The sequence below is a fragment of the Sesamum indicum genome, linkage group LG8 (genome assembly GCF_026168435.1).
Source record: "Sesamum indicum cultivar Baizhima isolate 11 linkage group LG8, ASM2616843v1, whole genome shotgun sequence".
NCBI classification, from domain to species: domain Eukaryota; kingdom Viridiplantae; phylum Streptophyta; class Magnoliopsida; order Lamiales; family Pedaliaceae; genus Sesamum; species Sesamum indicum.
In genome coordinates this window covers 16,501,109-16,514,433 of record NC_142664.1, presented here as the reverse complement: position 1 = coordinate 16,514,433, position 13,325 = coordinate 16,501,109, and the positions used below count along the sequence as shown (strand labels likewise).

At 35.5% G+C, this 13,325-nt stretch overlaps 1 protein-coding gene across 1 annotated transcript; it reads left to right on the top strand.

The window, feature by feature from the left end:
- Positions 1 to 5,704: 5,704 nt before the first annotated feature.
- Positions 5,705 to 12,256, top strand: LOC105179852 (DNA glycosylase/AP lyase ROS1-like). Its single transcript, XM_088883173.1, has 21 exons — positions 5,705 to 6,731; positions 6,870 to 7,193; positions 7,328 to 7,418; positions 7,488 to 7,818; positions 7,901 to 7,980; positions 8,117 to 8,201; positions 8,272 to 8,363; positions 8,436 to 8,504; positions 8,606 to 8,642; positions 8,716 to 8,798; positions 8,998 to 9,079; positions 9,167 to 9,423; positions 9,519 to 9,555; positions 9,637 to 9,694; positions 9,796 to 9,854; positions 9,941 to 10,006; positions 10,114 to 10,228; positions 10,325 to 10,363; positions 10,605 to 10,718; positions 11,427 to 11,673; positions 11,799 to 12,256. Exons 1-20 carry the CDS (start codon positions 5,852 to 5,854, stop codon positions 11,477 to 11,479), a joined length of 2,952 nt encoding a protein of 983 aa, XP_088739299.1. The 5' UTR covers positions 5,705 to 5,851; the 3' UTR covers positions 11,480 to 11,673; positions 11,799 to 12,256.
- The last annotated feature ends 1,069 nt before the right edge of the window (positions 12,257 to 13,325 follow it).

The following is a 13,325-nucleotide window of genomic DNA, read 5'->3' as shown; positions in this document are numbered from 1 at the left end:
ATAATGAGAACGGAAAAGAGTGGGGATTACTTGTAATGGATCACCTTGTGGTGTTTGACATGTATATATAATGTTGTGGGTTGATTATGCCTGTTATGACATTGGGGTTACTTATGCATATTGATTAGATGATTATGTGCATTTATATACAGAAACACATCGATTACTTCAAGTATGACTTTTAGGGAAGATATAGCACTAGTACCTATAGGGTGCTACAAAAATTACCCTTAACTAGCCACAGGCTATCTGCAAACTGAGTGGCAAGCATCCTCAAACAACCCCATAAATCACGGCGATCGGTCAATTCATTAGCTCCATAGATAATAGTAATATGAACAGACTCATGGATTCCTCTAATACTAACAGATCAGTGTGTATATTGAGGAACCAAATCCAGCACATCAACATCAATAAAATCATCGTTCCATGCAAGCCAGATAGGGTTACCCACCGAAACATAATCCACAAGCCATTTCCGATGAGGTAATAATGAAGATTGAATACAAGGAATATTACTCATGCGAACTCATGTTTCAAGAAGACCAAGAAAATGTAACATAAAATAAGCAACGAGATCCTTCACTGCTAGCTGATGGTCCCTTTTATTCAGACCACAAACATTCCACATTGTTGCGTTCAACATAGCCATTCTCAGGGTTGCTTGGCTTAGGACCTCGTGGAATATCATCTGTGTCATAAAGGAGATGTAAAGCATCAAATATATTATAATTGACTAGTGCCTTACCATTATCTTTGTGTACCGCATCCCCACTTCAGGTGGGTCTATCACGTGCTTCTGATGGCTGTGGGGCCTCCCCCTCCCTCGGAGGCCGAGACGGTTCAAATGGAGGACCTTGTGTCTGTCGTGAAGTACCCTCCTCCCTTGAAGGTCTTGACGTGCTGGAGGTAGTAGCCTTAGGAACATAAACGGTAACCGATGGCTTATGAGGTTACGCCGGACTAGTCAGCATACAATCCTTAACCGAGTGACCCAAACTCATACATCCCATACATTTTGGAGGAACCCATTCATACTCGACATCAACTTTGCGCGATTACACCCCTTCCTCGTCCAGGGGTCATGATAATAATGTGCTTTGACAGTTTCGAACTAATGTCTAGCATCACACACACACGATCAAAATCCAGTCTTGTGCATGATCTCGTGATTGCATGTGAATATAGTGGCTTCCCCACTCCACTTGCCACTGTGCTTAACCCTTCCGTTGTCCAAAGCTCCACGGGAAGGTGCCTTAATTTGATCCAGACCGGAACCTGGGTGTGCTTGAGTTTTCGGATCGCCATGCCTAGCTCCCATTTCTAAAATACAATGGGTTGATCCTGGAACAACCATGGTCCACCTTCAATAAAATCTTCCATATCAGCAATTGATTTGAACTAGAAAAAGAAAAATTCATTTTTGGTGCCCGTGACCTCTCATAATACCAACCAAATCGATGAGACAAATTCTTTCAAATGATGAAAATATGGTTATATCTCTAGAAAATACACAACGGCCGTCGATTTTCATCACCGGGACCAATCACGGATAGCATCCAAAGTTGGTCGAACAATGACCTCGCCATTTTGCAATGTAGGGTTTAGACCTATGTTTTATTAAACAAAGTTTGTTTTCCTTTCATACTAACATGTAGTTATAATTATGGTTAAAAACTTTACCATAAAAATGCATGGATTTAGACCTACGCTTGGGCCAAGTTTGGTGGAATTATGAGAACGTTCAAAATTTAGTTGTTTTACACGGTTTTATTAAATAAAGTTTGTTCCCTTTCATACTAACTTGTAGATATTATTACGCTTAGAAAATTTACTATACAATGCATGGGTATAGACCTGCTTTTGGGTCAAGTTTCGTGGAGAAGGGTCCGAGTTGGAAGTATCAAAAAGAGGTGCGAGATCAATCATGAAATTTTTTATTGCTCGTTCATCTAACCCTTCTCCAGACTTGATTAAAACTTTTTTCAATAAGAGCAGGAGATTTACCTAGAGATGGAAATACAACGAGATGATAATAGGGAAAAGACTGAAACCTGCGAAATCGAAGAGTTAGATATTCCCCTAATTTCAGATGTGAATAAGTTAGGGGAGAAAAGATTTCTTTTTACCTTAGAATGTGCATGGTAAAAACAAAGGGTAAATTCCTCATATATATATGATTTATTATGGAATAGACTCAAGACTCTAGCTGACTTCCGTTTCTCCCTATGAATGTGCGAACTTTTAGGGAGACCCTTCTCATTCTTCTTAGAAATCATTAGAAATTAATGGTTATCTCTTGTTTTTATAGATACAAATTTAAAATTCAAGTTTTTACAGCAAAAAAGAGGGAACATTGTTAATTAATTGAGTATTTTTTCAGCCAAGCATTTGTGCTGCCCTGCAGGAGCAAGAACTTATAATACTCTTTGGCGAAGAGTTCTTCAGCCACTCAGCATTACTCTAGAAGCTTAACAGGATTCATCCTGCTGATGAGCAGGAAATTTTTTCTACTTTTTGCAGGACATCTTACCTATTCCAGCATTCCTACTCTACGGCTTGCATTCCTAGAGTGGGGGGAGTGATGATGCCCCTTAAAATTATTGGATCAAGCCCACAAGTTAGGCATAATAGCCCAGTCGACTAAGAACCCATCAGCAGGATGGATAAAAACCCATGAGCAATCCGAATAGTGGCCCATAGGCTTACCTGCTGCTTTATTGAACTGGCAGGCCCAAGAAATAAGCCCATATCAGCCGGACACGTCATTATACAGTTGAGAGAATACGTCATATAGCTTGCCAACACATTTGTATATGTCACCCTAAAATTATCTCTAGGTGGTGCTAGGTAAATCGGTAAGTAATGAGCTGGAAGATCTAAGAATAACCAATTTCCAAAATTATAGGGAGATTTGATAGGATTTAGTCCAACTCATGTATCCCGCTCAATACTTATCCAAATCAGCAACAGTTTGTTCCGGATGAAAGCTGAATCAAAGAGCTTTCTAATGGCGCATGAAACTTTGACCTTATATCCAACTCTATATAAGCGTATAAATAAAGGTCTTGTGTACGTTTCTGGGGACAAGATTCAGCATCAACACTTATTCTCAAACTCTCACTTTCTTGCATCATTGTGCCTCGATTTTCAGGATATTTCAAGCATATATTTTGCATTCCAACAATATTTATCACTCTCACTTTATTTCAAGTTTTTTTTTTTTATTTCTTCTTTAATTTGTTACTAACCTAAGTATTCGAGTGTTAACCTCTATTTTGCAGGGTTAGTCTCAATAATTTTAGAATTTTTCTTGAAAATCCTTCAACCCTTGTGGTGTTGCCAAATTCCTGGTACACATCAACATGTATGAGTTGAGCTTTGTTGGCTAAGGTCGCATTTATGAGATTTGAATACCATAAACTTTTCAGTTGATCATTTTCTTAATGGATCATATTTAAACATATTTTGGCTAAAATATTTTGTTTACATTTGACACCCTTCCATCAGGATTCAAATGAAAAATATTAAAAAAATAATTATATAAATTTCTAATTTTATCCTTCATTTAATATTTTTTAAGTAATATTCTTATACAAGGATAAATATAATATATATAAAGTTAAAAAGGTATAATTATAATAAAATATTATTCTCGAATTATAAACATTGGACAATAAGTAGCCATTTATGGATGAAAAAACTAGTCAGACTTTTGTACTTTTTTTTCCTTCCTATATATTGGTTGAGATGAACACTATTGTTTCATATATTTCCTGAAGCACTAGAAGGGTACTCGAACAAGAAATTCTTAAAAAATAGATGGAACAATAATATTAACTTCACTTCATAAATAGGAAAGAAGCTTTCACTCAATATATAGGAAGTTAAGAAAAAGTACAAAAACTAACTAGTTTTTTTCATTCACATGACTACTTTATATCCATTTGCTATAATTTGTGAGTATATTTTATTACATTTACACTCTTTTCACTTTACATATATTTATAAATATACAAATACTACAGCAGGATATGGAATGAGCAATGAAATAAAAATTTTATCTACTTTTTGGCTAATATCAATATTTTTTGTTCAAGCATAATGGAAGGAGGTCAATATAAATGAAAATTTTTTGGAGGAGATGTAAGTGTTATTTTAAAATTTTTTGGAGAAAAGTGTAATTTCTCATTTTAGAAGGAGTCTAAATGTAATTAATTATATTTTCTTTAATCAATTATATCATAATTAATTGTACAATCCTCGCACTAAATTAAATTTTGGGAATTTCTATCTCAAATTAGATTTAGCCGGACCTGAACAAATAATATGACAAGTACAATAGACGTGTGATTGGATTTCCGTACAGTTCTTAAAAAAAATCAACCACATGCCAAATATGTTGTACTTATACGTTTTGGGAAAAGTGGATAAATTGGAGATTTTTTTTTTTTTTACAAAAATAAATTACAACGAACTCTCTTGAGATTTACCATAATTAAGAATATCCCCTAATTTTAACGGTAGTCTACCAATTAGCTCAATCCGTTAAGATTTCATCCATTTTTTCACGGTGAACGGTCAAAATGCCTTGTGAATTAAAAACTATATTTTTATTTATTGTTTAATTTTTTTTTTAATTTTTTATAGATTAAATTGATAATTTTTTTAATTTTTTCCATCCATCAGTCTAATTTTTTAATTTTTTTAAAGAAAAGAAAAAAATATCGTACGGATAAAATTGATAATTTTATTAATTAATTAAAAAATTATATAATTTTATCAAATATTATAATGTATTTATAATGTTTTAAATGATTAGAGAGATTTATAAATTTGGGGAAACCTCGGTGAGCTAATTGAAAATAGTATAATCTGCAGAGACTGCTCCAAGTCAAAGGGCAAAGTCAGATTTCTTCTCTCCATTTTCTTCTTCCCTTCTTCTCTCCATTTTTCTTCTTCTTCTTCCCAAAAAGAAAGCTTTCTCCTCTCCATTTTTTCCTTCTAAGATGGTAAAGTTTTTTGAGATTTTTTTTCATGTTTGTGACCTTTTTGCTGCTAATGCGAATGATCTGTGTTCTATATGTGTGGTTTTGTTTGTTCGATGTAGCCTTCACTGTCTTACTTGAGACATGCATGCAAAATCAGTTCTTGGAAAAGATTTTTGTGTTCAGTACAAATTAGCTATTGCATGTACTAGTTTAAGGTTACTTATCGATTCTTGTGATCTTGTCTTTAAGGTGAGTGTAAGAAGCAAAAATTGAGAATATAGCAGTGGAAAAATGAGGAGGAGTTCAGACGAGAGCATTAGTTTAGTAGAAACCCCGGCGCGGGTGGAGTCATCTCGCGACTTTTCGAAGAGTAAGATTATCTTGTTCATAGAGGAATTTCTCCTGTTCTATGTAAACTTTAAGCAGCATGCAATCACAAGTTGACACCGACCATGCTAATATGACCGTTTTCAGTGTAAATTATTGACGCCTTTTGCCTTTTGTGTTTATAGGGTACAAAAGAAAATGGGGGAAATGCAAGCACGAGCCAAAAGATTACATGAACAATGATGGTTAGTCACTCAAAATTCAGCTTAAAATGTTAATTTCTCTTACTGGAACAGGATCCACAACTCTTGTCTCCTTATAAATTTTAATTAAAGAAAAACAAAACTTCATCACCAGGAACCCATTTGGCAAAAGTAGGCAGCATTTTTGGGTTTCCTGATGATGAAAACAAAGATGAAATTTCGTGCTTGGGGAGTGAAAAAGGTGATACTAACATTTTCACAGACATAAAAACCCCCGAGGGCCCTGTTTTTGGAAAAAGAAGCAGAAAATATGACGCAGGAATCGACAAGATGCTGATCATGAGACGTGGAACAGGGAATCTGGCACCTAAAGTGGATTTTTTTTATGTTCAACCAGACGATATTCTGGCACCCAATTCTCCGGGCACTGTAACTACAAAGCATCCTAAATGTCAAACTGAGCAACCTGAAGATGTGCTTCAAGTACTACGCGTCTCTGGCAAATCGTCCAATCTGGAAACAGAACAATTTACTTATGATTGTAAAGAACCTGACAAGAAATCCTGTCAGAGATCACTAAATGATGAGATGGAAATGGTTAAAAGAAAGGGACAGAGTGATTTGATGATTGATGCAAATCATGAGGACGTCTGCCATAACATTGATGACAAATCAGCCTCTGACGTTTCTGTTTGGTCGATTGAAGAGCAGGAACATGCTGTAAAAATAACTGAAAATAAATTTGGCTGCATGCAGGATGTCCTTGTTTATCATAGGACGAAAAGGCAGGATGTCCTTGTTTATTGTAGGAAACAGCTCAGAAAGGAGCTTCTTGTTTATCAAAGGAGGAGGAAACCAGCGGTCAGAAAGGAGCTTCTTGTTTATCAAAGGAGGAGGAAACCGGCGGTCAGAAAGGAGCTTCTTGTTTATCAAAGGAGGAGGAAACAGGCGGTCAGAAAGGAGCTTCTTGTTTATCAAAGGAGGAGGAAACAGGCGGTCAGAAAGGAGCTTCTTGTTTATCAAAGGAGGAGGAAACAGGCGGTCAGAACGGAGCTTCTTGTTTATCAAAGGAGGAGGAAACAGGTGGTGAGAAAGCTGTTTCTTGTTTATCATAGGAGAAAACAGGTTGGAAAGCACGTTGAGAAAACCAACACGAGCGAAGAAAAGAAACTAGTATGCTGCTGTCCATCAACACAAATGTGCAAAGAAGGTGTATAATGTTGCTTCTTGAAGTTCTGTTAAGTAATAGTGACATGGAATTTGTTTTACCCTTTATGTGATTATTAGTCAAGTCTATATTATTTTAACATGTATCCTAATTGTTTTTTGTACTTCCTACATGGTGCAGGGCCGAAGAAAAGTGTTCTGAAAAAGATGGCCATACCAGTTCTTATGATTTCAAAGCATCCAAGAAGTAGAAAACAAAATACGAAATCTCTAGTGTGCAGCAAAAGTAAAAAATGTTTAGTTCGTCTCAGGCCTAAAATGCAATCAATACCGAAAGTCGATCTTGATGAAAAGACAGTGAGAGAATGGAAAGTCTTGATGTATAATCAAGATTCTAAAGGCCTTGAAGAAGATGATGAATGGGAAAGAGAAAGATGGGAGAAGGAGAGGATATCGTTATACGATCAAGTAAAATCATTCATTTCCATCATGCAACTTATACAAGGTACTTCTTGTGCAGTGTTAGTTCATCTTGTCTTAGTTTATTTTATCTCTAGTCAGTTTGCGATTATGCACTTGAGAAACATGTATTACTTCTGAGACAATTAACATTATAGGATAAAATGATGAATTTCTCAGGTGAAATGCATTTTTCCCATTGGAAAGGTTCCGTGGTGGATTCTATAGTGGGGGCATACCTCTCGCAAAATGTGAGCGACACTCTTTCAAGGTAAGTTCAAACCCAAGATTAGCTTTGCAAAATTTTTCCATTTTTCTTGACTCTATACTTCCGTTGCAGCTCTGCCTTCATATCGCTTGCTGCCAAGTATCCAGTTGGGGCAACTAGAGTAAATTCTCGCAGCAAGAGTGTTAAGAAACGGAAGTCTGAAGACATATGTTTCAAGACTAATACAAATTCGAAAAGAAAAAGAATGAAGAAGGAACATGATGTAATCGACTGGAATGCTTTGTGGAAAAGTTGTCCCAAAGGTGACAGGGGAAAGACAACATACACGTACGGTACATTAGATGCTTTAGATTGGGATGCTGTTAGGATGGCAGAAGTTGACGACATTGCTGAAGCAATCAAGAAAAGAGGAATGAATAATAATTTGGCTACAAGAATAAAGGTTTCCTTTTAAACATAGTTTGGCAGAATATGAGCATAAATGTTAAGGCACAATACAACTAATTATGATAGTTCTCTTGCAGAATTGCCTCAACGCTTTGGAAAGGGATCTTGGAAGCATTGATTTGGAATGGATACGAGATGTTCCACCTCACAAAGCAAAGTATTTGCTTCTCATTACATATGATCTAACTTTATTTTTACTAGCGTAGAAAAATAGCATATATGTCAATACAAATAGGTGCACACTCTGTAAATATAAGTATTTAATTCTTTACAATGTTTGTCTGTGGTGGTAGAGAATACCTCTTGAGCATACGTGGGCTAGGACTGAAAAGTGTGGAGTGCATCCATTTGTTGACACTTCTACATAAAGCATTCCCGGTAAGATTTTATATTTTATGCAGACCTTCCTCTTTTGCTAAATAAGGAAAGTAACATTTTGATCAATCAGATTGACACGAATGCTGGGCGAGTGGCTGTACGTCTCGGTTGGGTTCCTCTTCAACCACTTCCAGAAGGACAAGAATTCCACCTCTTGAAAGAGTGAGAACTATCTTCTGAAATTACCATCGATTTGCAAAGTCTAGTCGACACCAACTTGGAATACTGATTTAGGTACCCAAAAGTGAACTCCATACAAATGTATCTTTGGCCACGACTATCCAAACTTGATCATCCAATATTGTAAGAAAATGCAACTCAACAGGCAATCTTTTGTTTGTATGTATTTAAATAGATATTTATCAATCATGATTTGTTGTTCTAAGGTGCATTTTGTGGTTCAGGTATGAACTACATTGCCAGATGATCACTATTGGGAAGGTATAAGCAAAAAGTACAATAATTTTCAGTTGTCAAAATACCTAGGAGGAATCTTATTGTAAATTTTGTGAAGGTATTTTGCACTAAGAGAAACCCAAATTGCAATGCATGCCCCATGAGAGCAGAGTGCAAGCACTATGCAAGTTTTATAGCAAGGTTTGCGCCTTTCTGATCAACACTGTTTAAAACCAATGCTATTCAGTAGAATGAAGTGTAAAGATTATGTTGTTAATGATTTAGCAAAGTAGACAAAATTATCGTGCATTCGCTCAAAATGCACAAATTTGATCTGTCTGACATCTATAATTCTAAAATGATCGACACAAATTCACTTTATTGAATGCGATGGATGCAGCACTCAGCCTTCCCTCCCAGATATACAGAAGAAAGACGATGCCAATTTAAGGGATCCCACAGCATTAGCTGAAAGCCATATGGTAATAGTTCCCTTCTTGAGGCCAACTTCAGAGCATCATACTGTGTCCCTTCCAGAATCATAATGTTTTTCTCCTAAGTGTGTGCAGATGATTGAAGTTGCAGACACGGATGCAAAGGAGCCTGTTGAAAGGGATATTGAGGATTTTGGATTGGATGGAATTCCTCAAATTAGACTTGATGATAAGAAGTTGAAGGAAAATATGCAGAAGTTCATCAATGAGAGGAATATCCCACTTCAAGAAGCTGAAATGTCCAACACTCTCATGGTTCTGATCTCAGAAACTGGATCCATCCTTGTGCCTAAATTGAAGAATTTAAGCCATTTAAGGACACAGCATCAAGTGTAAGTATATATGCTCAATTTCTTCCTTCGTGACTAAAAGAAACTCAACCGTTAACTTCTAATGTTTATTTGCTTATTTTGATAATTAATTGCAGCTATGTGCTTCCAGACTCGCACTATGTTTTGGCAGGGGTAGTTGCTTCACACCGAGATACTAAATTTACTTGGCATGATCCTTAAGAACATAGCTAACCACAAGTCTTTGATCTGCAGCTAGAGGAAAGAGAACCCAGGGACTCGTGTCCGTATCTACTAGCCATATGGACTCCAGGTAACACTATCACAATCCAGTCCTGGCTGATATTGTTGAAAGACTGTAAGTGCTGGTCTTGGTAATGCTACTTTCCTATTGTCATTTACTGTGTAATTCAGAAAATGTCAACAAGAATGAGTATATATCTCAAGAAGACACAGTTTATGGAACATTTCTGGTCAGAAATTCTTTGAGTTTACTTTTGTTCCTTGTTACACAAAAAAATAGTTAAGTATATAAATTGAGATATGCAACTATGTTCAGGTGCCAAGCCGAACAGCAATGAGGGGAATATTTCCACTTAATGGAACATATTTTCAAGCTAATGAGGTGACTGTTGCTTTGTCTGATGCTGTATTAAATAATGGTTCAACAAAAGGGATTCAGCTTAAGCTTATGCATCTGTTTTACGTGCTTACGGTTGTCCTTGTGAGAAGGTTTTTGCTGATGATGAATCTAGTGAAATTCCAATAGAAGTTCCGAGGGAATCAATATGGCACCTTCCACGCACGACTCTGTATTGTGGAAGCAACATATCAACAATATGCAGAGGTGAAAACTGTATTCCATTTAAAATGAGATTAAATTTAATTCATAGATGGTTCAAAGTCGGTTTACAGAAAATCTCTTTTCTTTCTCTAAATGCAGGTATGAAAACTCAAGAAGTTCAGAAATGCTTCTGGAGAGGTATGTACGTTGTACATGACATCTCCAAGGATTACTTAGTTCATAAACAAATAAATGATTTGATCGTGACATAAATGATATTGAAACATTTAACTGGTCTTTGCGAACCTTTCTTCTTATATTACCCTTTGTTTCCATATATGTGTTATTAATAAGTTGTGATTATGAATTTGCCAATAATTCAAGAGCATAATTGAAATCTTACCTAGTCGTGAAACTATGCATCTTACAAAAAATCCAGGATTTGTGTGTTTCCGAGGGTTCAACAGAAAAACAAGAGAAGCGAAACCACTCTCGCAAAGATTCCACCTCCCAATGAGTAAGGCCGGAAAACCAAGGGGAACGAAGAAGAAAGGTAAAGTAACAGCTGGAGAACTCAGAATATAATGTTTGGTTATTGAGAAACTACATGCATGGCACCTATCTTTTTGTATTAGAAGTGCGTAGTTTTCATGTGTATTTTGTGTTGTACATTAGTTGCTTACTTGGACACAATTTGTTGCGAATATATGCTTTACTTTGTATCTAGATCACATTTGTGGTATTTATGGCAAATATATCCGCTGTTCCGTATGAGCTGGTCTTGTCTTGGAAATTTTTGTGGATCTCGAGTTGGAGAGTTCATTGTGAATGAATAAATTATCATGACTCAGATTTGCCCTCTGATTTCCAATGCTGCTGGATTATACTAGACTGGTGTCCTATTGGTTTTAAAATTCATATTTGGTACCTTATAATATCCAAAAAACGTTCTTATAAGAGCTTGTGAGATGTTTGAAATAATGTTATCATGTTTGGACATCCTTATTATTCTGCTTTTATTGTGTATACACATGGAAGTTATAATGAGTACCCATATGCATTGTGCATTACGTAGATGCACAATGTAATATATGTTTCTATGGTCAAGAAATGATTTCCCAGTATAAATCCAAATTCCCTTAAATGCATTTGAGGATCTGGCCATGTATAGCTTTCTCATAATTCATGTGGGATTCAAATTCTGTCTAACGGTAGTTGTTATAGTTGAATTTGATAAAACAAAGGAATGGTTTATTGATAGGACAAGGCAATCAAGAGGTTTTTGGTGAGGAACGAGTTGAGCAAGCTGCTTAAGGGATGTCCAGGAAGCCTATGTTTTTGATAGTAAGGATTTCTGTGTTTTTGGTGAGGAACATAGTTGAGCAAGCAGCTGTAAGGGATTTCCAGGAAGCCTGTGCTTTTGATAGTAAGCATTTCTGTGTTTTTGTGTGAGGAACATAGTTGAGCAAGCTGCTGTAAGGGATTCCAGGAAGCCTATGCTTTTGATAGTAAGCATTTCTGTGTTCTTGAGTGATATTTACGTTTCATCAATCTTCCATCCTACTATTTTTTGTTTCTGATATATCGAGCATAGAAGGTGGATGATCTAATGTATGCTTTTGTATCAAAACAGCATATAACCTTCCTAAGCTGTACGTGAAGATGCAATACTGTGTTAAATGTGTCGTTCACTCCAAAGTGGTGAGGATTCACTCTCGTACTGATAGGAGGATTCGTGAGCCACGACGGCACTTCAGGCATCCAAGGGTTAGTTTTCCTGTTATGTTTTCATGTGTATTTTGTGTTGTACATGAATTGCCTTCTCCGGACTGACTTTGTTAAGAGTATATGCTCTCACCAATCAGACACAATCAATGCTTTCCTTTACCCGGACTTCTCAGATTTATCTGAATCTTGAAATGGATGTAAAAAGAACTGAAGAGAAGTAGACAGCCTTGGAAATACAAAAACATTCTGGATGATATTTTTTGCTCTTTCTCAATCAGCTGCACAAGTATTTGTAGGAGTAGGTTTCAATCTCCTCAAGTACCAGAAAAATTGGTTCTTGTCTCTACTTAATGGTCTCGCCATTTTCCCTGTGTACAGGATGATATGCCAAAGCCAGGCCAACTATGACTCCCACCAACAACTTCCTTTGATTTTGTTGAATATAAAAGTCTACTTTTTGTTGACCATAATTATCACTTTTCACCTTGGTTATAGAAAATCTTATCACAATCATTCTTTTTTTTTTAAATGTGAAACAAAGATGAAACTTCATGGACGCATTAGGAAGAATTGTGTTTGTATCTTATGTGTCGATCAAAATCCTTATAATTAACCTATTGGTATTAAAAATTAAAATGTAATCGAGTGAAATCAATACACAAGTCAGAGTGTACGTAAAATTCCATTAAATATCTTAAAAAGAAAATAAACCTCATATTGTGGCCAACTTCGATCTTAATTCAGTATGCTATGGTTATATGAAATATATACTATATATAACTGAAGAGGGTGGTTTCGGTGGCTATCTATTTTTTGGTCTGTCATTTTTATTTTATTTTAAAATTTATTATTTATTTTGTTTTTCTATTTTACATATTCAAGTAACTACTTTTTTTTTCCATTTATTATCCCACTTATCCATATTTTTCGATTATTTACATATGAATTTTTTTTCGTCCATTTATTCTCTCTTTTTTATTTTACTCAATTGCATTTCATAATAAATTATTAGTTTAATAAAAATATTATTGTGTTTGCACACGCATCGAGTGTGCGTATCTGACTAATCTATACCTTTATATTAAGGGAGAGCATTTAATTGGTGTCTCTCTATTTTTTGGTCTGTCATTTTTATTTTTTTAATTATTGTAGCATTTTTTTCCTCAACTTCCACCTTTTGTCTTCTCCACTTTTCTCTAAATAACTATTCACAATTTCTATTTTTTCAATATTTTTTGTTTACTAACTAAAATATATAATTTGAAAATGTAATAATTATATCTTAATATTTTAAATTAATTTTGATGTGCCACACACACTAGTTATATATTAGGAGAGCGCCTCCCTGGTGTCTTTCTTAATTTTGATATGTTATTTTTTTTTTTTCATCCACTAACTTTCACATTTTTCCATTGTCTACTGGTACTAAAAT

Excerpts from the sequence above, each read along its gene's own strand:
- LOC105179852 (XM_088883173.1), top strand. The coding sequence starts at position 5,852 with ATGCTGATCATGAGACGTGGAACAGGGAATCTGGCACCTAAAGTGGAT. Across the intron at positions 9,556-9,636 it reads CGCACTATGTTTTGGCAGGG|CTAGAGGAAAGAGAACCCAG; the intron begins GTAGTTGCTTCA and ends TTTGATCTGCAG. Across the intron at positions 10,364-10,604 it reads TCAGAAATGCTTCTGGAGAG|GATTTGTGTGTTTCCGAGGG; the intron begins GTATGTACGTTG and ends CAAAAAATCCAG.